Raw genomic sequence first — 27,295 nt, 5'->3', positions numbered from 1 at the left:
CTGAGTCCGGGAGGGTGAGAGGACATCGGCTCCCTCAGGGCCGACATGGGCTGTGCAGACGGTCCTGACATGGGCTGTGCAGACGGTCCTGACACGCCTGGTCAGCTCAGACAGCGCAGAGTCTCCTGGTACCCACATCGCCATGCCTGCTGCTAGGCGATGAGCGCCTGCAGGCGGCGCTGTTCCAGGTGCTGGCGGGGCCAGAGACCAGGAGGCTCCCTGCGCCTGGGGCCCAGGAGCCACAGAGACAACAGCTGAGCAGGGGGTGGGGTGGGGATGAGGAGAGACTGTGCACAGGCCGGTCCGGGAGGGCGGCTTCAAGGAGGCGAGGCCGGCAGGGACCTGCCAGAAGCCGGAAGGAGCTCCGTGGAGAGGGCGCGAGGGCTTGGGCAGGGCCCGGGTTAGCTGAGTGCGGGGCAGCGAGCGGGCAGTGAGGCGGGGCCAGGGGTCTGAAGGGACCGGGACAGGCAGCCTCCACGCCTCTGGGTGACAGACCAAGGAGGGGAGGCGAGAGGCACAGCGGAGCCTCAGAGGGAACAGCAGGGAGTGATGTTATCCAGTTTACATTAAAAAAATAGTTCTATTGATTCCAGAGAGGAAGGGAGAGGGGGAGAGAGAAACATCGATGATGAGAAGGAATCATTGATCGGCTGCCTCCTGCACGCCCCACACTGGGGATCGAGCCCGAAGCCCGGGCCTGTGCCCTGACCGGGAATCGAACCGTGACCTCCTGGTTCATAGGTCGACGCTCAACCACTGAGCCACGCCGGCCGGGCCCCATGGCACCTTCACGTGGGCTGCTGTCCTGTCCTCAGGAACTTGTGTGGCGCTAACCCTGTGCTCCGGTCCCTGCCTCCTCACTCAGGCCGTTTCTGCAGCGAGAGCCCCCTTCCCAGGGCCGGTACCCCGGGACCGCTGTCCTGTGAGCACCCCTGGCTGGGCCGAGGGGGGCAGGTTTGAGGAGGCAGACCCGCTGGAAGAGGAAGCAGGGTGGTGGGGAGGGTGGCGGGGGGTGGGGGGGGGGCGTCCATAAGCTCTGGTCTGAATGTCATAGATTGGTCATAAGCCCAAGGGCACGGCCGGGAGGCCTGCGGGGAGGGGCCCTGTGGGCTGAGCCCATTCATCCTGGAAAAGCAGCCAGAACGACGACCTGAAACTGTAAGTCCCCTGGGGCCCCGCTTCACGGCTCCTCCGTGGCATCGGGTAGGAACACTCTGCAGTTACAGGGGCCACTTGGTCACCAGCAGTGGCCTCTCGCCCCTCCGCGGTCTGCCACCTCTGGGTCACCCTCCTTGGCACTGAAATAGCTAATCTGGTGCTGGCCGCCCAGCTCCCAACGTGCAAAAAATCTCTCCGACTCCACGGTGACCTTCACGATTCTATGTATTTGGTTATTTCCTTTGTGTTCCTTTCTATGAACTGGCTTGGCCTTTGCTAATAATTAAAAGTGTTTGCTGAAGTAGTCACCAAAGTCAGTAGATAAAAACTTCCCTGAACAGCGTGTCTTGTGACATTAGCTTGTTCCACAGCGAATAAAACCGACGGAGAAAAGCATTTTTTGAAAATGGGTTCAGGGGGATCCACGTAGGGAAGCCTGCGTGTATTCATTCACTCGGCGTGTGTTTCTCGAGCTCCCACCTGTTCCCAGCGTGACCAACACACGCCAGGCTTCTCAGAGCCGCGTTCTAGGGGGTGGATGAGGGAGACAGGCCATGAGTAGGCACCGTATAGTCCGCGTCATACGCCGATGACTACTGCGGGGAAATACCAGGCAGAAAGGGTGACAGAGTGTAGGAGTCGTGTTTTAACGTAGGTGTGTATCCGTGTTCATTGCAGCATTGTTGCTATCAAGATACGGAAACAAGCATCCTTCGGTGGATGAATGGCTAAGAAAATTGGATATATATTCATATATATATATATATATATATTCCACTATATATCTCTGTAGATCTGTATAAATTGTAAAGAGCTCTGTTATTTTCTGTTTTCCCTATTTTCAGCTTTGAGCCTAAAATCATTAAAAAATAATGCATTAATTTTTTTTAATTAATTGATTTCAGAGAGAGAGGAGAAGGGGGGAGAGAGAGAGATTGAATTGTTGTTCCACTTTATGTATGCACTCAGTGGTTGATTCTTCCAGTGCAGTGGTCGGCAAACTGCAGCTCGCGAGCCACATGTGGCTCTTTGGCCCCTTGAGTGTGGCTATGAAGTTTCAATCGCACTGTATGTGCGCGCCCGCACGTGGCATTTTGTGGAAGAGCCACACTCAAGGGGCCGCAGTTTGCTGACCACTGTTCTAGTGCCTTGACTGGGAATCAAACTTGCAACCTTGGCGTATTGGGTCAGTGCTCTCATCAACAGAGCTACTGGCCAGGGCTAGACAAATACATTTGTTTAATTACAGGAAATCAAACGGAAATTTGCAGAATTATGTAACATCAGAATGAAAACTGCTTCCTAAGACACTCACTGAAAAGTAGCAGATGCTGCTTTCCATGGTCCAGATGGGACGATGTTGTGTTGAGAGCCAGTGCTGACTGAGTAACTGCCCCAGACAGCACAAAAGGGTGAGTCCAAAGGGCCTCCTGTGGCATGCGGACCAGTGGCCAGGACCGGTGCCAGGACCCATGGCTAGGATTGGTGGCCAGGACTGGTGGCCAGGACCCGTGGCCAGGACTGGTGGCCAGGACCAGTGGCCAGGAGTGGTGGCCAGGGCCTGTAGCCAGAACCAGTGGCCAGAACTGGTGGCCAGGACCCGTGGCCAGGACCTGTGGCTAGGACCAGTGGCCAGGATAGAATAGGCCTTCTCAGTGCTGTTTTCTACAAGGACATGCCCCAGCCAGCTCTCAGCCAGCGGCCGCCTGTCGCAGGCCTGCACTCACCAGTTAACTGTCTAATTAAGATGATGAGTGAATCACCTCGTGGCTGATTCAGTTGGAGGTGTTTCCAGAGATGCCAGCCTTCCTCTGGCAGGACGTGTCTGTCCACGTGGCCCGAGGAAAAGTTGATGGGACACTATTGCTCACCTAGGCAGGTGCCTTGAACTCATTTCTTTGTGGAAGCAGAGCCTTGGGGGCCGTCGGTTGGCTGTTAAGAATAAGCTGACAGATGTGGGGAATCTCGGGGGGTTCCGAGCAGCGCCAGTAAACCCGGAGCCTGTCCACGGGCCACGGGAACAATCCTTATACGCACTTGGAAACCCCAAAGGCTCGGAAAGCGGACCTCACCTGGAAGCAGCACAGGCTGACCAGAACTCGTTTGGTGGTGAACTTGACCTGGGGACCCTGAAGCGAGTCGGGTTTAGACCTGTCCCCTGAGGGAGCCTGTCCCTGTGGAATATGAAGGTGTTTCAGGCACTAATAGCACCCAGTCGTCTTCCTAGGGGTTCCTTCTTCTGAAACACCCGTCCTCAGGGCGTGCCTGGATCTGGGGGACAGTGGGCTCTGCCTTGTCGCCATCGATGATGAGCCATGGGAATGAGAAGGCGGCATCTGGTGATTTGCCAAATGTGTCCACCTCTCGAGACACCCTGATCATTACGGTAACGGAACCCTCTGTGGACAGGGCGTGGACAGGGAGCGCTGCTGGGTCTCAGGGCAGCACCAAAGCCACCAAGAGCCTGGCTCCTCACGTCAGTCCTCAGGGACCCCCTCCTCCGCCACCTTCAGACTGGGCCGCCCTGGGCCACCCGTTCCTGCAGAGACCCAAGGGTCTGGCCTGGCTCATCAACTTTCTATGTGATTTTAGGCATCACTTCCCTGTTTAGGGACACGATGTCCGGTCTGTGTTCCCGGGAGATTCCTAACCTGGTGATTTCCACAGCCCACCCCCCCTTCAAATCCTGTATTTCACCCCCCACCCCCCATCGCCATCTCCCCAAACTCCCAACACACAGCTCGGAGATGGGAGCACGGGTGCGGGTTTTAGACCTCGGGGAGCCTTCCCCCAGGGCAGCCCCCCAACCCGTGGGCTCTTCACATGGGAAGAGGGGCCCCCATCCACAGGGACCCCATCAGAGCAGCTCAGCTGGCTCCTCTTGCTTCTGTTAACAGAAGAAACATTCAAACCTGTAACAAATTTTTGTGAGTTTATTGAGCCAAACTGACAATTGCCAGGAAGCGGAATCTCAGAGGATGGAGAGTGCTCCCGGGAAGGTGGTTTCACCTGTTTTCACAAATTACCATCCAAGGAGGAGGTGCTGAGTGGGTACATGAGAACCACTGGTGGTAGAGGAGGGAGGTGGGAGAAAGCAAAGGGGGGACCTCTGGGATTGGATAAAAGTGAAATGATGGACACCTTCTACATGGGCGGGTGCAGGGTGGTTAACAGTCAACAATTAACAGGATAGCAAGGACAAGGGGGGAGTTTGTGGTTTCCGCCCTGGGCCTGGCCATGGTTGTGCCATGAAGGGTCTGTTAAAAGGGAAGTTACACATCCCCCCGCCCCCGCCCCTTACCCCGACCTCCCAAAGGTGTGTTACCTGGATGCAAAGAGACAAGAGGCTAAGATCCAAGTTGACCTTTGTCAGGGAAGGTGCCGGCCTAGGACTGACTACCCGCCATAGACAGTTTTTAATAGAAAAGCTTTAACTTCAGACCATCGTTTGTGGCTACTTCGGGTCTGAGTTTGCAAGGCTGCCACGCAGGCCTCCCCTGAGCTTGTCAGGTTCCTTGCTGTCCCTTTCCGCACCTCCCACCCCGACTCTGTGCGCCTCCCACCCCAGGGTCTGCCAGATGGAGGGGGGCGTGGCCGCTCCCTTTTCCCCCAGGACCTCCCTCCTCACCCTCGGACCCGGGCGGGACCTGGGCTTCGCAGTGGGGTGAGCGCTGGGCTCTGGGGGCCCAGTGGGGCCTAGGGATTCGGATGGGGTGCGTTGGGGTGACTTAGATGTCTCTGAACTGAAAGCGGTTCCAGGACACACCGAGAGGCCGGCGGGTAGAGCCAGGCTCTTTGCGCTGAAATCCGCTGGACCCGCGAGCAAGGCCGCCATTGGCCGGGCTCCGGGGGGCAGGGGCGTGGGGAGCAAACCCCGCCCCGCCCCTGGACGGCGCCGCGGGAGGACTTGGGTCAGACCCGGGCGGCCGGCGCTCACAGGTGCGGCCGCAGCGCGCGCGGGACCCGCGGCGGGAGTCAGGGCCCGGGCGGGCGGGCGCGGAGCGGGCAGGGGCCGGTGGAGGAGCTGAGACCCGGAGGGCGCAGCGTCCCGGGCCCCGCGGGTTCTCCCCGCGCCCGGCGCACCCGGGGGCCGCCACCCAAAGCGGATTGCGCCCCCGGCCCCGCAGCAGCCTCAGGAAGGGTCGTCGGCCAAGGACAGGGATCCGCGGCCATGGCCGAGGCCACGGAGCCAGCGCGGGGCGCCCCGGGTGCCCTGGGGCCGCTGGAGGGCCCGGCCCCTGCGGCGGGCGGAGCGGGCGAACTGGGCGCTGCGGGACCGGAGGCGACGGGGGAGGAGGCGCGCGGGGGCCCCGGGGGGGCTCCGCGGGGCGCGGGGGAGGGCGCAGCCGCGACGGCCGGCCTGAAGGCGGGCGAAGGCGCGGGGCCCGACGGAGGGCGTGCGGGCGACTCGGGGGCTGAGACGCGGGGAGCGAGCGGAGCGCAGGGCGAGGCAGAGGCCCCGGAGGGCGCCCGGGAGGGCGAGGAGGCCGCCGGGCGCGGGGAGGAGGCGAGCGGCCCGGAGCCGGCGGAGGAGGCGAGCCCGGGGCGCGGTGCGCAGGGCGAGGCGCGGGGGGAGGCGCAGGGGGCGCCCCGAGACCCCGCGGCCCCCGGGGCAGAGGCGGCGGCGGAACGGGGCCCCGAGGGGCCGGGGAGCAGCGGGCCCGCGCCGGGGGCCGGGGTGGAGGCCGGGGGGCCGGCGGGAGGGGCACCCGGGGCCGAGGGCGAGCCCGCGGGCGGAGGGCACCGCGGTCCCCAGCCCCAGATGGAGGCAGCGGCGGAGAGTGAGGGCTGCAGCCGCGGGGCGCTGGTCGGGGAGCTTCGGGGTGCAGAGGCGGGAGCTGCGGAGGAGGGCGGGGCCCCGGGGACCGAGGCGTCGGAGGAAGCGGCCCCCGGGGATGCCGGGGCAGAGGCTGGCGAGGACGGGGACCAGGGGGTGCCCCAGGAGGAGCTGGAGGAGGCGGCGGCGGAGGAGAGTCCAGTGCGCGGCCCGGGTGGGGCCGGCGAGGAGGCCGCGGCCGGGGGCCAGGAGGGGGCCGCCGACGGCAGCGAGGACGGGGAGGCGCCCGCGCGGCCCGGGGCCACGGAGCTCAGCAACCACCTGGCGGAGGAGGGCGCCCCGGAGGAGGAGGCGGCGCCGGTGAATGGCCGCGGGGAGGACGGCGAGGCGTCCGAGGAGGGGACCCCGGGCCGGGAGCACGACATCACCCTCTTCGTGAAGGTAAGCTCGCCTCCCCAGCTCCCACGGCCCCGCCCAGCTGGTCCTGGTCTCCCGGGCGCGGAGGGAGGAGCAGGGACCCGCCTGAGCGCTCCTATCCGCGGGCGGGAGGGGCCGCCCGGGCGCCTGGAGGAGCTAAAGGAGCGGGTTTGGAAGGACTGGCTGGTTTGCGAGCAGAGGCGGGTGGAGGTTATTGAAGAATTAACTTCGTTTTAAAAAAATGCGACAAGCCCTGTTGGCATTCAGAGCGGTTTCTGCAAAGGAAGCGCTGAAAATGACGGGGACAATGCAACCTGGTGGGTGGAGGCGGGAGCGGCGCCAGGGCCTCTGGCCATGTCACAGCCCCGCGAGGGGCCCCCTTGGTGGGATCCATGAGGTCTGCTTGGGAGGAACACGGGCTTCTATTTAAATGATAATATTGACCGACCGTTTAAACACTTGTCTGGGGAGAGTAGAGGGAGCCGTGACTCCCCGGAGCCGCCTCGCTGTCCCGCTGTCACCCTCACCTCAAATGGGAAGAGAGCGCTGACCTGTCTGACCGTCTGTAAGAGACCGGCTGAGGGCGTTCAGTTCAATAGGCCGGTTACAAGGCATCCTGGGTCCGGCCCTGGAGCTCACAGGAGGGTCTTTGTTTAAAAAGCCGCTTGCGAAAGCCTTTGGGCCAGGAATGCGCATTGCACGGAGAACCCTAATCCTTCCCAAATACTCTGGGCTTAGAGGCAGGCAAGGCCTAACCTCCCTGCGGGAAAGTAAGCGAACTCTAATGAGCAGAAAGAGGGACGTTCCCAAGGTGATTAAGGTGAGAATTTCTGCAGCGGGCAGGGGCGAGGCGGGCAGGGGCGAGGAGGGTAGGGAGGAAAGGGCGGGCATTGGCTTCTTCCTGGTGAGCAGGTGCTGCTCTGAGCATTTTTAACTGGGAGATTCTGTATCAGGACGTAACCTGCGGGCACAGCCCCCAGGAAGGCCTGGGGAGCTCCAGTCTGCAGGGCAGTCCCAGGAGGGGGCAGCTGGGTCAGGTGCTGCCCACACCTGCTCGTTGGGTTACACGGTTCCAGCCTCTGATACAGTTTAGAAACAGTAACAGCTTCCAACTAGTCTCCCAGCCAGTCTCTTGGCGATAGGCAGTGGCCCAGGGAAAACAGATCTGATTGTTTTATTTCTCGGTGTAAAGTTCCTCAGTTGTTTATTGTAGAATTTCCCATAAGCCCACACTCCTTAGCCAGGCCACAGGCCCTTCATGATGTTATTCCTGCCCCCTAGGCATCGCCTGGGTATACCCACCCTTTGCCACCTGTGGTACCGCTGTGCCAACTTCCTTTGAGAGGACACATTTTTTCTGCCCTTACATTTTGACCTCCCCCCTCTCCATGCCCCGTGCCTGCTTGTCTGTGTGTCCAAGATCCAGAGCAGGTATCGCCCCCAACCCCACTCTGGGCTGGGCAGTCGCCCCCAATCCCACTCTGGGCTGGGCATCCTCTGTGGGAGCCCCACTCACACAGGACCCTACCCTCTGCGTGTCCCGCCTTTTCCGTGGGCCGTGTGAGGCTCACCTTGCATCTCGACGTGGAGCACAGTCCAGGAGCGATGCAGGTGTGAATGGGTGGCTGCCTGCATGAGGGAGTAGACTGGTAACCCATAGCATGGACCTGAGAGCTGGTGGGTGTCCGGGATCACATCCTGGCTCTGCTACTTTCTCACTGTGTGACCTTGGGCAGGTGACTTAACCTTTCTGTGCCTTTGTTGCTGATGGATAAAAGGGGGCACTAATCGTACCTGCCCAGTGGGGTTGTTGTGGGGATTTAAGGACTAAGGGAAGCGCTTAGAACAGTTCCTGGCTTGAAATAAGCGTAGTACCAGCAGGGGTTGTCACTGCTCGTCTGCTAGCGCTCACACACTTTCATTGCTTTTGCTCAGAAACAACTCCCTTCTGCCAGGCCAGCGTGGCTCACTGGTTGAGTGTCAACCTATGAACCAGGAGGTCACGGTTCGATTCCCGGTCAGGGCACATAACCAGGTTGTGGGCTCCAGCCCCAGTGTGGGGTGTGCAGGAGGCAGCCAATTCATGATTCTCTCTCATCATTGATGTTTCTATCTCTCTCTCCCTCTACTTTCCTCTCTGAACTCAATAAAAATATATTTAAAAATATATTTAAAAAAAACACAAAACAAAACAGCCCCTTCCTACTTCATCCCTGCTGTTGTACCTTTTTGTGGGGAGGTGGGGGGCAAACCCCTGTGGGCACCTAATCCCCTCGATTCCCCGGAGATCAGAATGTGAGGAAAAGTAAAAAGTTGTTTTCCCAGCTCCTGAGTGGTTAGTGTTGGCAGACGCAGGGCCATATCATGGCAGCTTAGCCAGAAGTTTTTGCTTTGATGATTGGCCCGTGATCAGTTCATCAGTCTTTTTTTTCCTCCCCCTTTAAGGAAACAAACAGATTCCAAACAGTGAGATTGATTTTCAAGCCACTACTGCCTGATCCGACTTCTGAGGGCCACTTAAGATGGTCTCATAGAACAGCTGAGGCTTCTCACTTTCTTCTTATCCGGCAAATCATTCTCTTTCAAAGCAACACAAAAGGCCCCAGAGTGAAAAACAAGCAGGAACCCCTGAGACTGTGCACCTTCTGAGCTTGTGATACTCGATTTGAAATCCTGAGAGCAGTTCCGAATGGGGTTTCTTTGCCCGGTGAGCCTTTCCTAGGTTCCTCCTCTGGGCTCCCTTTTATTTGGACCCTCGAGTCCAGCGCTGACTCTGCCCTCCTGGGTTTGTTTCGTAGGCAGGTGCCGGCAGGGTGTCATGGGGGTTCTCTGCCATCGCTGGAGTGTGAATTCACAGAGCTGCTCTGTAGGGCGAGGGCCACAGTGTCTTCCGGACGATGCCCTGCCCTCACATGGCAGCCTGGCAAACGCGGTGTGAGATGACTTTGCCCACATCCTATCTGTGAACGTTTAACTTTTACATGTTTTCCTATTTTTAAAAATAAATGTATCGGTTCTCAATATACCAGCAAGTAATGACACCTGGGCCCAGTAATACGTAATAATAAAATCTGCTCCTAGTTTTAGCCACCTGGTGGTTGATGTTGCCCATCGGAGTGAGAATTGCCATCTTATTAGTTTGTTGTCTTATCCTATAAATGTGTGAGAATGTATTCTTGGATGTAAAAGAACCAGAAACGTGTAGAACCGGCCGAGGAAAGCTCCCTTGAAGTTTGGATGGTAAATTAATTGCTGATCGGGCTGGTTTTCAGTTTTGTTTTCTCAAAGTGGTGTTAATTTGTCACCAAATTATAGGGCAGCCTTGCGATATTTAGTAAGAAAGGTTCTTTCCTTCTTTACTCAAAACAACAAAGAGCGACTATAATAACATACCGGCGTAATAGCAACTGCCGACAGCATGCCAACCACAGAGCATGGAGGGAGGACGTGCATAGCTGTGGGGATTTGGTCACCAAGGAAGTCTCACCTACAGGTGTGGCTCTCCTGATCCGCTGTGTATACTTGGAGGCAGGGTCTAGGGGTGCGTTCGTCTGAGGTACGGATTTCCTGGCAGATTTCTCATGACTTACAAAATCTCAGTGTGGCCGGTGAACAGCCCTGGGCCAGAGTCTAATAATTTGTGAAGTTAGGTTTTGGACACCGTACATTTGACTATTCATGTAGAGCTGCTGCTGGGCTCGGAGACTTGCCATCATACTTGGCTCTCCAGGGAGGTGAAGCTGAGGCTGGCACAAGGGAGACTCGAGAAAGAGATGGCCTTTGCATATTTGTCACCCAGAAATGCCTCCCTCCCTCAATCAATTAATCAGTCAATCAGTCAATCAAGCCATCCACGCTTCGTCTCACCACCCAACCTTTGGCAGGATGGGAGTGGGTCGGGAGTCTGTGGGAGCAGCATCTGACTGACCTCTGGTAGACCAGTAGGCTATGGCTCTCAGCACATGTCACCGGGAGAGAGCATGCTGAGACCTGCTCTGTGGGGCTTGGTCTCCCAGGAGCTTGGAATGGGGGTGTTATTTTCATAACTATGTGTGGACTATGGATTCTGAAGGGATATGAGCAAAAAATGCACTTCTGTGACTTTCATGATATTTTTTGTCATTTGTGTTTTGAGTGTCTTGCACAACTTGCTTACAAATCACGTGTATGAAGTTTGTGAGGGTTACTTGGGGTGGGAGCTGAGGTAGGACGTCATGTGTGCTCGGCTCTTACACGCATGTGCACGCACAGCATGTGCACACGGAGAGACCCACACAGCATCCTCGCCCTGGCGGGGCCGTGGGCTTCTGGGAGGCACTCAGTCAGGGCTTCCGGGTACGACTGGGCCAAGTGAGGCAAGACGCGAGACCTGTCCCCTCCTGTCCCGGCCCAGTGTCCCTTTGGAGGGCCGGAGACATGCTTCTCCATGAACACATCTGGGCAGCAGGCGACAGATGTTGGAACCCACAGGGCTGTCGGGACGGGTGATCCTCTTACCGGGTCCCTGCCAGGGCTGAGGGGTCGTGTGCTCTGGACCGAGGGGTAAGTGAGCCACTGTGCTCGCCCTCAGCGTGAGCTCCTCAGAAGCTGAGCACCCTCCTCCCCTTCCTCCTCCTCACAGCGGGTCCTTTATACCCTTGGTTTCCCAGGGCCTGCTCGGCTCCGTCCCGTCCACGCAGAGACCCGCCTCCCCGAGTGTCTGCACCTTCAGACAGTGCACACGCGGTCCTGTGAGCATCAGTTTCCCTTTGTTTCAGACACAGAGAGGAAACCTAGAGCTTGAAGGAATGTGTGCAATGCGAAGCTCTGCTCCAGGTATAGGCTCAAGGGGTCACAGCGGCGTAGATTGACCTGCTGACTCAGCGCGGGCTTATCCCCTCCGAGCGCTGGGTGCTGTGGGGACACAGTGTCCTTCGAGACTGGCTGGGCCCCGCCCTCCCGGAGCACCGTGCAGCTCAGTGGACAGACACGGAGCACGTGTTCTGTCCCGCGGCTGGAGCAGGACCGCTGGGCGGAAGCTCGCGGCAGCAGGGACCACGCAGCTTGCTCCCCACTGTTCTCCGCCCCCAGCTCAGGGGGTGGCTCAGAGCAGACACCCAGGTAAGGCCGATAGGAAGGCAGGCAGGAGCAGGGGAGTTCGAGTACATAGCGGGGGGGCCTGCAGACACAGCGGTTGTCACTAAATGCAGTAGATACGGATTCAGTTGTGTTGGGGAGACACATAGAGGGGGGCCTATGGGAACCCCTATGTCCATTGAGCCTCTCTGGGGCGGAGGGCAGGGAAGACAGGAGCGCTCTTTAAAGTAAAGAGACAGGCCCAGCCACAGTAGCTCAGTGGTTGAGCATCGACCCATGAACCAGGAGGTCAGGGTTCGATGCCTGGTCAGGGCACAGGCCCCGGTTGGGGGCTCGATCCCCAGTAGGGGGTGGGCAGGACGCAGCCAATCAATGATTCTCTCTCATCACTGATGTTTCCATCTCTCTCTCCCTCTCCCTTTTTCTCTGAAATCAATAAAAAACCAAAACAAACATTTAAATGTCTTTAACCTCAGCTCCTGTTGATTTTCTCTGCTTCTTTTTGACGCGGGGCGATTCCTAAAGTGGCTCTGTGCCTGGCATGGCTGGGGGAGGCGGCTGTTTTCCTCACAACAGAAGGAGCTAGGAGGCGGTGTCCGACCCGCCTTCAGGTGACACACTTCCCATCAGGCTCCTTCGGAAACGTTTGCGGCCCCTCGCCTCAGCTGCTCTGACTCATTATCTGGGGTGGGTGCATGGCCTTGAGCACGGAGATGCAGCTTTATTTCGCCAAGTAGCAGAGGAATGCGGACCAGAGGGGCTGCTGAGTAAAGCATCAGTGTCGGTCACAGGAAGAGAGATTTGAGGCTCTAAACATCTTATATATATATATTGTTAGAATTTGTTTTGTTTTTTTTTGTTTTTTTTTTTGCCTGCCAAGTCCATAATCTTGACTTAAGTAAAGTAAAAATAGAGATTAAACATATTTATACACAGTTTGGTCATTCAGGTAGTCCATGGCATTCTTTTGTAAAATGTACTTACTGACCTTTTTAAAAAAGGTGATACATTAGGATAATAAAACATTTATTAATATAAAAACATACAATACATTGAACAGCAAGCCTGCTCCTGCCCCAGCCTGTCTTTGTTTCTCCTGAGAGAGAACCATTCACCGCCTGCCCAGAGGGTTCTGTGCGGGTCCAAGCAGACATGTGCATTTCCTCACTGTTAGTTACCTGTTGCCCTGTGACAAATACTCTGATTAGCATTTTGAAACAACAAACATTGTTGATTCACAGTTTTCCTGCATCAGGAATTTCCAGGAATCCGTCAGGAATGTCCAGGAATCCGGGAGCAGCTTCGTTGGGTTGTTCTGACTCATGAGGTTGCCATGGGGATGGTGGCAGGGCTGTGGCCTCATCTGAAGGGTTGACTGGGGCTGGAGGACCCACTTCCAAGTTCGCTGACTCACGTCTGTTGGCAGGAGGCTCAGTTCCTCGCCACGTGGACTTTCTCCTAAATTCTCGGAACTGGGGTTGCTGGGAGAAAGGCTGTGCACAGTTAAGAATTTGATGACCTTTATTCAACTTCCTCCTCAAAGAGGTTATGCTACACTGTGCTCCCCTATCACTGTATGGTGCTCTGTCTGCTCCCCCAACTTCCGGAATCTAAGGTGAAAAAGGACGCCCATTGTCATTTCACTCACGTCTTTCTTGGTGTGCATGAGGTACCCCGTCTCCTGCCCTAGAAGTAGAAGCCGGTGTCTGTAAAAACCATCTGGCTGAGAGGGAGAGAGCTTAGGGGATTATAAAATCTACATTCTGCAACATGTACATCGTCAACACGGACCCCCCAATTCTTGGCGCCTGCCTCGTGCTTGTACACTGTCCTCATTCACTTATCCGGCCACGTGCACTCTTCCACATAGAGGGGCGCGGGGTGCGGGGGGGGGGGGCAGAGCCCACGCTCAGAGAAGCCACACGGAACAGAAGGACCTGCTAGTCCAGCCTGGTCCAAATTCCTGACCCGGACCAGGGGCGCAGGAGCTGCTTGTGTCTCCCACCTTTGGGGTGGTTTGTTTGAGGCCACAGGTAAGGGGACACTTGGCTTATGTTGTTCAAGCTGCTGAAATCCGGTGAGCGAAGAGACAGTCAAGGGGAGAGGCTCGGGGCTGCTCGCAGAGTGCAGGTAGGGGGTGGGGGGTGGAGGGAGGGGGGAGGGAGGGGATGGAGGACTCCCTGTGGCCAGGCCTCCGCTTCCGCCCGCGTTTTTCCCGGTGACTCACTGCGTGGCCACTCAGGAACCTAAACCTCCGGGTCCGTAAGCTGGGCTGCGTTCTGAAGCAGGCTTTCCGGAACAAGGCGGCCCTTTGTTGTAATAATTCCTTGTGAGAGTTTTACAGGGAAATAGCTTTTCATCTCCGCGTAAAAGCTTCTGTTGGTATCGGGCCATATTATTAAATAAGGATTAAAAATAGCCCTGGAGTTTCAAAGCCTAATTCGTACATGAGGATAAATAGCGAGTTCCACGTGGTCGTGCGTGTACGTCTTGTGGCTCGGTTCCACCCACGGTGACATGAACAAGAACATCACGAACCCAGGGCCGGAGCTTACAGCGAAGAGCGGGTTGGTTCAGGGGTTAAGCTGCGTGGGTCCAGGGTGGCCGCCCCCATCCTCTGATAACACATGGTTGTTAGGACAGGCGGAAGGAGGAGGCACTGCCCGTCGTGGGGGAGTAGTTAGGGCGAAGAGGCTTTTCGGAAAGGCCAGAGCTATGCTTCCAGGAAGCCGTCAGCTCTAATACGCTGCGAGGCCGCGCTGCAAGGACGGTGAAGTGATGCTGAGGTTCTGGGCAGCGTGCTTCCATGGGGACGGCGTGATCCCCTTTGCGGTCTGGCGTGAGGGACCACTGGGCCCCCCTGGCTCAGTGGTGGCAGGTGGACAGGGCGCCGGGGCCGGGAGGGGAGGGGAGCGCGCCCACAGCACTCGGACGGGACGGACCTGAACCGTTGGCTGCCTCTGCAGGTGAAGTCGAGCTGCTGCTAGCACGTGCTCCCAGGTGTGCGAGCTTTTATTCATTTAAGAAGAAGTGCTCCGCTGCCCTTTCTGCCGGGGCCTCGCTGCCCTCTGAGCGTTTTCCTCCGTGGGCTCACGGGGTGTCGGGGGGCGGGGGGTGCGTAACGCGTGTGCCACAGGGTGCGCCGCAGAGCCAGGAAACAGCACCGCGAAGGCGTGGGGAGGGGGTGGGGAGGGGGCGTGGCCCCTTTCCGTGGGGGAGCTGGATGGGTCTGACGCCCTCTGCAGGGAGCCTGCTCCTGGGCCTGGCCCTGTGGCTGCTGCCGTCCTCACTGGCTCCACTAGGGGGCGGACGAGGGGAGGCAAGGGGGGGGGGCAGACAGTGGCCGGCTGGGTGGCTGGGTGGGTTCCTGTCCAGGCAGCATCCCTCTGCCTGGCAGAAAAGTTAAGAACGCGGAGGAGCCTTACAGGTGATCCCTGAGCCGCACTGCTCAGTGGACGGCACAGCGGGGAGCGCTGGCCTTTGGCCTGCAGGCGCCCCCACAGCCTTCCCTCTTGACCTTGGCAGTCGCCCGGGCACTGATAACCAGGGTCCCACATGCAGGGCGCCCTCTGCCTTCAGCTCTCAGCTCTCTCCCGGGGGCCGCCTCCCTCCCAGGTGCGGGATGGCCTGTCCTCACTGCCCCTGTGCCCACGTCTGCTCCTCGCCGAGGTGCGGGCAGGCCCACTGAGGATTCCTGCCTCCTGGGCACAAGGTTGAGGAAGCAGAGGGGGGACGCTGAGCGGGGAGGAGCCAGCAGGAGGGGGAGAAGGACGGTCAGACCGGTAGGTGGCCTCTCAGGACAGAGATGCCAGGCCACAGGGTCCCCACCGCGCTGAGGGGACTCAGAGTTGGAATTCCGGGACCCGGCAGGCGTGTCAGATGCCGGCAGCGATGGCAGCCTCTCCCCAAGGCGGCGGCTGCCTGCACCCCGTCCCCCCAGAGTGCCCGAGGGGCCGGCCCTCCCTGTCGCATTGGTGCTGGTGTCTCCTCATGTCGTCTCTGCCGTCCACTCAGGGTGACGTGGTGCCCGCGGTGGGCTGGGCCAGCTCAGGCGGGTAGCCCCTTAGGGTCAGAATGCCCCTGTACACCCGCGAACTCCCTCCTTTTCCTTTAGATCCACGGCAGGCCCACGAGAGCACTCACCGACCCACGGCCACGCTCCTCCGAGGTGGACTGGCTCCCTGTGCAGGCCACCCCCAGGCGCCTACCCCGTGACCGTGGTCACGCTGTTCTGCGTGAAGAGCGGTGCTTTGCCACCTCAGCTTTGAACCCCAGTTTCTGAGCCTTCCTTTCCCCCAAACGTCAAGCTGAATGATGGGGTTCCGGCTTGGATTTGGAGCTGTGAGTGGGCGTGGCCGCAGCAGGACTGTGACACGTTAGGGACACGTAGGTGGCTTCTGTTTGGGCTGTTGTACGTAATGCTGCGGCAGGCATGGCCGTGCACACGTGTTTTTGAGTTAGTGTTTCTGTGTTTCAGATAAATACCAGAAGGGGAGTTGCTGGGTCATATGGTGGTTCTGCTTTTAATTTCTTAGAGGAAACTTCATCCTCTTTTGCACAGTGGCCGCCCCGGTTCACATTCCCATCCACATGCACAGGCTTCCGCTTCTCCGCGTCCTCGCCAGCACTTGCTAGTTCTTGTTTTTGAAAATCAGAGTCCTCACTGGTGTGAAGGGAGGTCTCGCTTTGCACTCCCTGATGGTCCGTGGCATGGAGCATGTTTTCATGCATGTTCAGCCGTCTGACATCTCTGGAAAATATTCAGAGCCTTTGTCCATTTCTTAATTGGATTTTATTTATTTTTTTGCTACGACGTTGTATGAGTTCTTTATGTGTTTTGGATATTACCCCTTTATCAGATATTTGATTTGCAGATATCTTCTTCCATTCAGTAGGTGGCCTTTTCATTTTGTTGATGGTGTCCTTGGCTGTGCAGAAGCTTTTTAGTTGGATGTAGTCCCACGGGTTTAGTTTTGCTTTGGTTGCCTTAGCTCAGTGATGGCGAACCTATGACACGCGTGTCAGAGGTGACACGCGAACTCATTTTTTTGGTTGATTTTTCTTTGTTAAATGGTATTTAAATATATAAAATAAATATCAAAAATATAAGTCTTTGTTTTACTGTGGTTGCAAATATCAAAAAATTTCTATCTGTGACACGGCACCAGAGTTAAGTTAGGGTTTTCCAAAATGCTGACACGCCGAGCTCAAAAGGTTCGCCATCACTGCCTTAGCTTTTGATGTCAAATCCCAAAAAGTCATCGCCATGACTGGTGTCCGGGAACTTACCGCCTATATTTTTCTTCTGGGGTTTTTATGGCTTGAGGTTTTACATTCAAGTCTCATCGTTTTGGGTTAGTTTCTGTGTGCAGTGTAGACAGGGGTCCAGTTTCGTTCTTTTGCGCGTGGCCGTCCACTTTTCCCGACAGCATTTATTAAAGACACTGCCCGTCCCCATTGCTCTGCTTTGTTCTTTTGTTGTAAGTTAATTGCCCGCGTATTCGTGTGCTTAATTCTGGGCTCTCGCTTCTGTTCAGTTGAGCGATGCTCCCGTTTTCTATGCCGGTCCTGTACTGTTTTGAGCACTGTAGCTTTGTAACATAGTTTCAAATCAAGGAGCGTGATGCCTTCAGCTGTGTTCTTCTTAAGATTGCTTAAGCTACTTTGGGTCCTCTGGAATTTATTTTTGAGTTTTTAATCTTCCGTAGCCATAGCAACCAGCTGTAGTAGTTAATACAGCTTCTCACGCATGCTGGGACTTTTTGGAAAGACACCTGACAAGCACACATTTACAAAGTGAACGTTCATAAAGTGAGGCACGAGCGTTCTTTCGGCTTTGCCACGTCCTCCAACACCTGCCGGAAGCTGCGGAGGGAGCCACCAACACGGACCCTTCCCTGCTGTGTCTGGGGAACGGACACTGTGGGGAGGGGAGAGGTCGCCGGCGTGGGGGCTCTGTCCCAGGATGGCCCTGGGGAAGGCAAGAGTGACCACCACCACTGACGCACCGGCTGCGGCTTTCCCCGACAGCCCTCTGAGTCCAGGCCTGCACGGAAGGCTGGTGAAGGCATTTCCTGACAGGTGGATTCTTCCAGATCTTTCCTCTCACACCACCCCGGCGATCCCTGCCTTCTTCCTGAAAACTTAACGCAAAGCTCGGACTTCGCCTCCTTCAGTCTGAAAAGGAAAGCTCTCCACCCCTCTCATAAGAATTCCCTCAATGACCTTACGATGTTTCTGATTAACTGACTAGTTTCAGTCTGAACAAGAAGTATTATAGACAGACCAGCCCCCCAGCCCCCAACCCACAGAACTTTCTTAAGCTGAGACCAACCTCATTGTCTTCAAGGTAGTAGATTTTCTTCTTTGTCAAATAGACAGTTCCAGGCCTCTGGCCTCCTTAAAACTTATAAATATTTCAAAGAAAAATAGAAAAAGATACTTTTTTATTTTTTCAGGACGCTACATATTTCTTTTTTTAATCCTCACCCAAGGATATTTTTCCATTGATTTTTTAAAAAATACATTTTTATTGATTTTTTTTTTACAGAGAAGAAGGGAGAGAGGGATAGAGATTTAGAAATATTGATGAGAGAGAAACATGGATCAGCTGCCTCCTGCACACATCCTACTGGGGATGTGCCCGCAACCAAGGTACATGCCCTTGACCAGAATCGAACCTGGGACCCTTGAGTCCGCAGGCCGACGCTCTATCCACTGAGCCAAACTGGTAGGGCTTTTCCATTGATTTTCAGAGAGAGAGAGTGGAAGGGAGAGGGAGCGATGGAGAGAAACATCGATGTGAGAGACATTGATTGGTTGCCTCCCACACGCGCCTGACCAGGGCTGGCAATCAAGCCTGCACCGAGGTACGTGCCCTTGATGGGAATTGAACTCCAACCATTCAGTCCACAGGCCGATGCTCTATTCACTGAGCCAAACCAGCCAGGGCAGGAAGCTACATGTTTTTCTAAAGAATTTTGCGAAAGAGCTAGAGAATTCCAAACAAATAGAGAAAGTTGAATGTGAACACTTTGAGAGGAAACGAGAATCTCTTGTCTATGGTTTCTCTGTCCCACCCGCCCCACCCGCCTCCTCCCTCCTCTCTCCACTGCTCCGAGAGGGGAGAAGTAATTCACAAACCTTCCATCGTCAACTCCCTGCCAGGACAAAGTGTGCAGGTCCGCTGCTGATCCCAAATCAAGGCGCGGTCCTACAGGCTTGCTGTCCGGGTCCCTGTGGCTGGGGATGGAGACCACACACCCTAGTCTTTCCAGGACTTTCCCGATTTTAAAGCAGAAAATCCTAGGGTCCAGGAACCCTAAGTCCTGGGCCAGTTGGGAAGGTTTAGCCTCTGATAGGGGTTAAATGGAACTGGTGACATTTCCCAACAGAACCTAATTGGGGATGGACGCGGTATAAGTGGTGGTGAGTCTGAACGTGCATCTCCAGACCACTAGGGGGCGCCAACAGCAAAAGGGTTAGATTAGAATCACCCCACTTGGTGGCTTAGAACAGCTCACACTTACCATCTTACAGCTCCATTGGTCAGAAGACATGGGTCTCTCGGCTAAAATTAAGGCCTCGGCGGCCCCCATCTCTTCTCGGGGGCCGTGGGGGGAATCTGTGCCTTTGTCTTCCCTGCTTCTGGAGGCCGCCTGAGCCTTGGCTCACGCTCCCCCTCCACACTCAGAGCCCATCTCTGAGCGCTGTTCCCTCGCCAGGTCCTCCCGCCGCACTGGGGGCGCCCTCACTTCTAAGGCTGGCGGGATCCGACTGGCCCCCTGCACGTCCAGGCTCGCCCCCCGCCTCAGGTCTACAGCCTTGACGCACGGCAAAGGCCCGAGTGCCACGGAAGGCGACATGTTCACGGGCTCTGCGTGTTAGCCTGTGGCCACCTCGGGGGCCATTCCTGGGCCTGCTGCACCAGAAGGCGGTCTCAGAGCTGGTTCTCACTGTGCCAGCGCCGCCCCGGCCATGACCAGAATGAGCTGTGGTCAGGGCGGACCTGCTTGGAAAGTCAGCTGGTGGCATTGTCCGCAGCGGCTCCTGAGCTTGTCCCACCGGATCCTGAGCTCGCCGTGACCCTCGCCGTGACCTTCGCCGTGACCTCTCCGAGCCTGGAATGCGAGGGCAAGCCTGACCGTCCTTCCACTGCAGGACGCGTCCTTGCTGAGGGCGCAGTGCTCTCTGGGTGCTTTTACGGAAAGTCCTTCACGGCCAAGGTCAGGCATCTGCGTCCACCTGCCTGGAAGAACATTCCAGACCCAATTCTTGGCCCTGTGACGCGGCCCGTGCTCCGTGGCTGTGAGGCCTGCTAGGAGCCGGTCCCACGGGCTCCTTCTCCGAGCACCCGCCCCCGGCCCGCTCTGCTGGAGGACGCGGTGGGTGCCTGCGGGGGCGTGTGGCTTTGCAGGGTGCCCTGGTTTCTGCGGGCGGGTGCCAGGCCCGCATGGGGGTGGGGGCTCCGCGTGCTGTGAGTCGGGCAGAAAGCCTGTCTGCGCCCCAGTGTGGGGTGAGCAATGCGCTGTCACCCTCACCGTCCCCTTCAGGCCCAGCAGGAGTTCCCTACAGAGGGAGCAAACGGGCGCGGACGCCTGTGCAGAGGACAGAGCGGCGATGGTTCCGGGGACAACTGGGGACCCTGTGGGCTGGGGGCCTCCGGGGCTCCGTTCTCCGCGGGGAGGGGCCTGGCTTCTTTGGGAAAGGAATGCCATTTGCTCCCTGGTGAGTTGTGCCGGAGGGACTTCCGTGGGCCTGGCCGGGCCGGGCCGTGGGCGCTGTCGGGAGTGGGACGAAGTGAGCAGTGGCAGGCTCTCCGGGGCGGTCACTGGTTCTGGGCAGAGGCCACCCCAGGAATGTGACCAACAGGAAGTAATTAGTAAACAACTCGGTGCTGAACTGGCAGCTCCCTGCAGAAAAGGGGGCAGGAAGCTGCCCAGAGTCGGAGGGAGCAGGGGACTCGGAGGGGAGGGCTCAGCCACTGGCCGACGTGGGAGCTCGTGGCGGGGAGGTGGGGGGGAGGGACAGGGCGGGGAACACAGTTGTTCTGAAGGGGAAGGTGACATGGGAAGGTGGAGGGCACAGCAGGGCCTGAGAGGGGGTCGTGTTTGAAGAGCGTAACTGGCTTGACTGGCATCGATTGGGAAGTGGAAAGGCAGGAAGGAGGGAAGGAAAGACAGAATAAGGAGCGATGGACAGGTGAGGGAGGGAGGGCTGAGGAGGGGAAGGAAGGAGGGGGAGGGGGATTATTGGTTTCTGAGTGTCCGGCATGATTCCGTGTGTCTTCCACATCATGTCACAGTCACTGCCGCCCACCCTGAGGGCAGCACCTGACCCCCCATCATGGAGGAGGAAGGCCTGCACTGGAGGGGTCCCTGCCCTGGGCACCTGCTTGGGAGCAGGGTCGTTCCAGTTGGTGCCTGAATAGCATCCAGCAGAGCGGTCTTAGGAAATGGCGTCTTATCAGGATGCAGCCAGCAGGATTCAGGCCCAGAAATGCCAGACAAAGACCCAGCGGGAGGCAGGGTGGAGGCTGGAGACCAGGGCGGAGAGATTTCAAAGGAGGAGACACCGCGGGGGGGATAGACTGCTTGTCAGTGAAGGCTGGGAAAGGCCTGGCTTCCACCTCGAGGCCTGGAAAGGAGCTGGGCCGGTGCCTGGATCCAGTCTGGGAGACAAGGGAGACCTCTGTTCGTCGAATCCTGCTTGTGTCTTCGGGTGGGTTACGGCGTCTCTCTGAGCCTCAGTTTCCTCATCTGTAAAATGGGACTAGGAACAGGACGTCCTGCAAGAGTCTGTGAGGATTGAACCCAGGATGCCCGTGATGGTGTGGGACCCTCCGTGGAATCAGAGCGGTACGCGTTTGCTGTTACTGGTTTTGAAAAGTCGCCTTAGGAATCACGGAGTTGGGAGGACATTTCCTTCAAAAACGCTGTCGTTGGACAGGGAAGGGTGAGTGAGGCTGTGGGTCCTCCCTGTGTGACGACAACCTTCCTTCATGCTGAACCTCAGATCCCAACGGGGCGTGTTGCCTACACCCCATCGCGTGGACTTCCCTCCCCAGGCGACAGTGGACCGCCGGCAATGGGGTCCACTCAGGCTCCCTCAGGGCAACTGCAAAAGTCAGACGGAGCCTCGCCCTCTAACCTCCGCCAGCAGAGGCCTTTGCTACGGTTTCTTGCAAAGGAAGTGTCCCCTTGCAGTGTCTGCCCTGCAGGAGGCCAGGAGGGCCAGGCACCCCCAGCTCCCTGGATGCCCGGTCCCCTGGGCCTTTGCCCGGAGGCTGGGGGACTCCCAGACCCCAGGGCCAGGCCAGGGCCCTGCTCTCTTGCCTCCTGGCGGAAGACCTGTCTGCTTTTGCGATTAAGGAAATGACTTCAGTTGTTAATCCCCCTTGGGATAGGTATTGGAGGCGTTGCTCTTTTTTGGGGGGAAATGACCGGCTCTTCAAGGATTCTACGGGTTGGCATGAAAATCAGACGGATCGAGCCTTGTTAAAAGGACCCTAAATTCCATAATTGCCTGTTCTGTGCTCACGGGTTTGGAAGAGTGACGATGATGATGTTGATGATGATAATGACAATAATCACTGCCTTTATGGGTGCCCGGAGACCCGGCATCTCACACAGAGTCCTGTGCAGCGGGCAGCAGTGTTTTCCTGCTTTAAATGCAGAAGCTGAGGCTCAGGGAGAGCAAACGAACTGCTCAAGGCCACACATTCCTAGGAAGGGGGGCCCCTGCCACTCCGTCCCCCTCCCCCGCCCCTCCTGGTCTGGTCTGGTCTGGCTGCAGTAGCACCTTCCCTGTGACCATGACCTTGACCATGTTGCCTCCCAGACAAGGGATGCTGCGTCCAAATGCAAACTTCAGCTTGCCAGGCAAATGGAAAGGATTACACACGTCTTTGAACTTACAGAATTTCTCAAAGGCAGGGAGCTCCCATCTATTTAGACTGCGTTTTCAGTCAAACCACGAGGCGAGCGGCTCGGGGAGGACAGTGCTGCCCTGGACTCAGGGCGTTGCACTCTCTCCGTACCTCTCCCTCTCTCCTCCGCCCTCCCTTCCGCTCACCTCCCCTGCTCCCTCTCCCTTCCCCTTTCCCCTCTCCCCCACCATCTATTCTCTTCCCTCACGGTGGAGGTGGATGTCACTCACGGGGTGATCTCTTCCTACTGGGAGCCAGGAGCCTCTGGAAGGGGAAGGCTCGTAGACCTGTGCCCCGAAAAGGAGGAGGGAGGGGGGCGCTCTCTGGAATGACCAGCTCCAGGTGCTTAGGAGCCATGGGAGCCGAGCCCTGTCGCTGTCCCAGTGCTTGCTGGGTGCCAGGCCCGCGGCCTGGGCCTGTGGGAGCCACCGGGTGAGTGTCAGGGTCAGAGATCCCAGCTCTCCCTGCGCGTGCTTCCATGTGGGAGCAAAGGGAAGTCCAGGGAGTGTCCCCCACCCACCCGCCAGGCTGCTCGCTGGGGTGGCACATTTCCCCAGCCCGACCTCCAAATGGCAGGTGTGGTGCGTGCTGGGTGCAGAGGCCCCGGTCCACGTGGGTGCGTGGGGCGTGCATTTCTAAGCACAGCCGTTCCACACGCCGCGTGCTGGTGGCTGGTGACCCTCAGGTCCTCTCGTACCAGGAAGGGTGTTCCTCAAACTCTAGAGTCAGTTGTTCGTGCCGTGGACTTGTCTGCGAGGGAAGGGACCCGGCTCCGTGGACACGTCCCGGGAAGACCCGAGGGGCCTCTCCGCTGTAGCCGCCTGGCAGCTGTGCAGCGGGTCCCTCTGTGGTTCCCGCTTGCCCGGCGGCTGGCTGATGACGGCGAGAACCTTCCTGTGTGCTCAGGGCCACTGGCGTTCCACCTTTGGTGGACAGGCTGATCAGGGCTTTAAAGTTGGGTTGTGGGTCTTTCATTCTTGTTGACTGACGTGTAGGGGCATCTCGTTACTAACAGCCGCTCCCGGTGACTTAACACCGAAGTCAGGGACCCACCTCGCTAAGCCCTCCTGAAACGGCCCAGTTTTCCTGAGGCCCCTCCCTCCCTCCCTCCCTCCCTCCCTCCCTCCCTCCCTCCCTCCCTCCCTCCCTCCCTCCCTCCCTTCTTTTGTTTCTTTTTTTTAGACAGGGGGAAGGGAGAGGAAGAGAGAGAAACATCAGTGATGAGAAAGAATCATGGATCGGCTGCCTCCTGCATGGGATCGAGCCCGCGACCCGGGCATGTGCCCTGACCGGGAATCGAACCGGGACCTCCTGGTTCCTGGGTCCACACAACACTCAATTACCGGGCTCCACTGTCATCTTATCAGCACCACAACCTCGCCGGAGACCTGTGGTGTGAGGAAGATGGACTTCCGCCACCTCGTTTCCCGTGTCCCCCTCTCTTCTCCACCAGCCTGTCTCCTCCGTGGGGCGCATGCTCAGTACGCGCTGTGCCTGCGTTTGGGGATGTGGGTGGATGTGACCGGCTTCGGGTCACCAGAGGAATGGTCTCATTACCTTCCGCCCTGGGCGCCCCCTGTGTCATAATCTACCGTGTGCGCACAATGGCTCCCATCTCTCTGCTCCCGGGAATCGGAGGCAGGGGTGGAAGCTGTGCAGGCCCCAGGGAGCTCAGAAAGTTGCATCGTGTCCAGGGCGCTCAGGGCGCAGGTGGTCCCAGTCCCCCTTCCCAGCCGAGCACAGCCCAGAGGGCGGGACGGTGTCTCGGTGGGACAGGCTGATGGTCTGTTCTCAGCACGGTCACCCCAGAGGGCGGAGGGCGAGGTGTGTGCAGGAGAGGATGGAGGGCCACTGGGGGCGGGGGGGGGGGGAGGGGGAGGTGTGAGCAGGAGAAGATGGAGAGCCACGGGGGGGGGGGGGTGGGGGAGGTGTGTGCAGGAGAGGATGGAGAGCCACCCGGGGGCGGGGGGTGGGGGTGGGGGAGGTGTGTGCAGGAGAGGATGGAGAGCCACCCGGGGGCGGGGGGTGGGGGTGGGGGAGGTGTGTGCAGGAGAGGATGGAGAGCCACCCGGGGGCGGGGGGTGGGGGTGGGGGAGGTGTGTGCAGGAGAGGATGGAGAGCCACCCGGGGGCGGGGGGGAGGGGGAGGTATGTGATGGAGAGGCGAGCAGGGACAGAGCGCCTTCTGCTTTGCCTTTGGTGACAAAGGGAGTTCCCTCTTACCGCCTACACTCTGCAAGGCTACTGGAGGCCCAGCGAGGCGGGTATTCGTGGCCGGGGGGGGCGGGGGGGACACGTGTGCGGGTGTCCTCGCCCTTCCCCCCCCTCCCCCTTGGCCCAGAGGCCTAGGGAGGTGTATTCACAGCACCGTGACCACTCACACACGTGCGGTGGTTGGGTGCGCACTGCGGCCTCCATCGGTGGCTGCGGGGCTGGCTCCCACGTGGTCTCCCCTTGCAGGCCGGCTGTGACGGGGAGAGCATTGGCAACTGCCCCTTCTCTCAGCGCCTCTTCATGATTCTCTGGCTGAAGGGCGTCATATTTAATGTGACAACAGTGGACCTGAAAAGGTAAGACAGGGTTCCTGCATTATCGAAATAACGGCTTAGTCACACGCACACACACGCACACACATGGCGCTATCCGGGCATGTCCATCCTCAGCCAGGACCCCGCGTTGGCCTGAGTGTGGGTGAGCAGCAGTCACACACACACACACACACACACACACACACACACACACACATGGCGCTATCCGGGCATGTCCATCCTCAGCCAGGACCCCGCGTTGGCCCGACTGTGGGTGAGCAGCAGTCACACACACACACACACACGGCGCTATCCGGGCATGTCCATCCTCAGCCAGGACCCCGCGTTGGCCCGACTGTGGGTGAGCAGCAGTCACACACACACACACACACACACACACACACACGCACACACACACACACACACGGCGCTATCCGGGCATGTCCATCCTCAGCCAGGACCCCGCGTTGGCCCGACTGTGGGTGAGCAGCAGTCACAGGCCCGGGTCAGAGGGAATCAGGAAGGAGTATGAGTTGGGGCGCCAGAAGGAACCTGTTCCCCAGTTCCTGGTCAGCCATAGCTTCCCACAGGCCCGTGAGCTCCACTCCTGGCCGGGCCTGGGGAGAGCCCACTCTCACCTCCGTGTCCAGAGCGGGCCACACGGTCACTGCCCTGAGACACACACAAGGCCCCGTCTCCTCTACGCTCTCAACGGTGGGTTCTCTTTAATGGGGGGGACACGCTATGCCTTGGAAACGGAGCTCGGCCCTGGCGGCTGCCGACCAAGGCTGCTGTCTGCACCCCCGGCCCCGCTCCCCTCAGGAAGCCCGCGGACCTGCAGAACCTCGCTCCGGGAACCAACCCGCCTTTCATGACGTTCGATGGGGAAGTCAAGACGGACGTGAATAAGATCGAGGAGTTCTTGGAGGAGTGCCTGGCTCCCCCGAGGTAGGCCTTAGGGGGCAGCCTCACGGCCGGTCCCCACTGTACCCGCTTCCCAGGCAGCTCGAAAGCCTTGGCCGTGGGAGTCACTCCTCGCTGCCCGCCCCCCCACCCCCGGGGTGCGCCACAGCCAACAGGGTGGGACTAGAACCCCCCCCCACCCCACCGCCCAGTGAAGGCGGCCCGGGCTTTGCTGTGAGCCTGCAGCTTGGCAGGTCTGGTTCGAAGGCAGGAAGTGGGGGGTGGTCGGTGCCGTGTGGGTGGGCCACGTCCTAGGCGCTTGGCTGGAAGGAAGGAGAGAGCATGCTGGCATACCATGCCCTGGAGCCTGGACCCGGAATGGAACCTTCTAGGCCCGCACCTTCCTTTGAGTAGGGAGGGAGCGAAGACCAGTGCGGCCAGGTGAGCCCTGTGCTCAGGCCGAGAGCAATCAGTCTAGACCCGTGGTCGGCAAACTGTGGCTCTCGAGCCACATGTGGCTCTTTGGCCCCTTGAGTGTGGCTCTTCCTAAGCCTTAGGAGTACCCTAATTAAGTTAATAACAATGTACCTACCTATATAGTTTAAGTTTAAAAAATTTGGCTCTCAAAAGAAATTTCAATCGTTGTCCTGTTGATATTTGGCTCTGTTGACCAATGAGTTTGCCGACCACTGGGTTAGACCTTTCTCCCTGCCCTGGTGGCTCCAGGCCTTGGAGACGAAACGCTTAGGACAGCACTCAGGGAAAGTTTTTGTTTTTGTATCCACTCGGAGAAAGACCCCCCCCCCCCCCCCCATGGTGTCATCCCTGTTCAAATATCGCTCCTGTGACATCCCCATGTCCCCATGTTGAATTTTTCAAGGTACCCTAAGCTGGGGACCCAGCACCCTGAGTCTAACTCCGCCGGGGATGACGTGTTTGCCAAGTTCTCAGCGTTTATAAAGAACACCAAGAAGGACGCACACGAGAGTGAGTGCCTGCCGCCTCCCGGGGCTCTGCTTCCAGCCTCCCCTCGGCCTCTGTGTGGTTCGGGGTCCCGGGAACCGCGCCTCATGGCACAGGGGAGGCCTGTGTCTAGCGATGAGGAAAAGTGCCTCCACCTGGGCCTGCAGTGGGTTTCAGAGACACCGCGCTTCTAGGGCTTGGAAGCCGGAAAGCACCATGTTTAGGGCAGCGTCGCCAACCTTTCGGACCTCACGGACCATCAGTGGCCCACGGACCAGCGGTTGGCGACGCTGTTTTAGGGCGAACCACTCGGCCCGCGTGCTGTGCCCAGCTGACCTGGAGTCAGTTTAAGGGATGCTGCCGCCAGGGCCTGCTCCACGATAGGGTTTCCATAAAGACTTGGGAAGAAATGAGTGAGTTCTAGACACAGAAGTGGGGGTAGGCGGCAGTGGGGGTAGACGGCTGTGGGGGTAGACAGCTATGGGGGTAGACGGCTGTGGGGGTAGACGGCTGTGGGGGGTAGACGGCTGTGGGGGTAGATGGCTGT

At 58.2% G+C, this 27,295-nt stretch overlaps 1 protein-coding gene across 1 annotated transcript in view; it reads left to right on the top strand.

Annotated features, from left to right (window-relative positions):
- Positions 1 to 5,053: 5,053 nt before the first annotated feature.
- CLIC6 (chloride intracellular channel 6) overlaps positions 5,054 to 27,295 on the top strand; it is a 30,628-nt gene continuing 8,386 nt past the window's right edge. The window contains exons 1-4 of the mRNA XM_036351882.1: positions 5,054 to 6,376; positions 24,815 to 24,924; positions 25,705 to 25,830; positions 26,666 to 26,772. Of these exons, the coding sequence (XP_036207775.1) occupies positions 5,330 to 6,376; positions 24,815 to 24,924; positions 25,705 to 25,830; positions 26,666 to 26,772 (1,390 nt within the window). The 5' untranslated portion in view covers positions 5,054 to 5,329. The remainder of the gene's footprint in view (positions 6,377 to 24,814; positions 24,925 to 25,704; positions 25,831 to 26,665; positions 26,773 to 27,295) is intronic.

This window comes from Myotis myotis, unplaced genomic scaffold (genome assembly GCF_014108235.1).
Source record: "Myotis myotis isolate mMyoMyo1 unplaced genomic scaffold, mMyoMyo1.p scaffold_m19_p_2, whole genome shotgun sequence".
Taxonomy (NCBI): Eukaryota; Metazoa; Chordata; class Mammalia; order Chiroptera; family Vespertilionidae; genus Myotis; species Myotis myotis.
The sequence above is the reverse complement of the archived record's forward strand: the minus strand, read 5'-3'. Positions and strand labels throughout refer to the sequence as shown.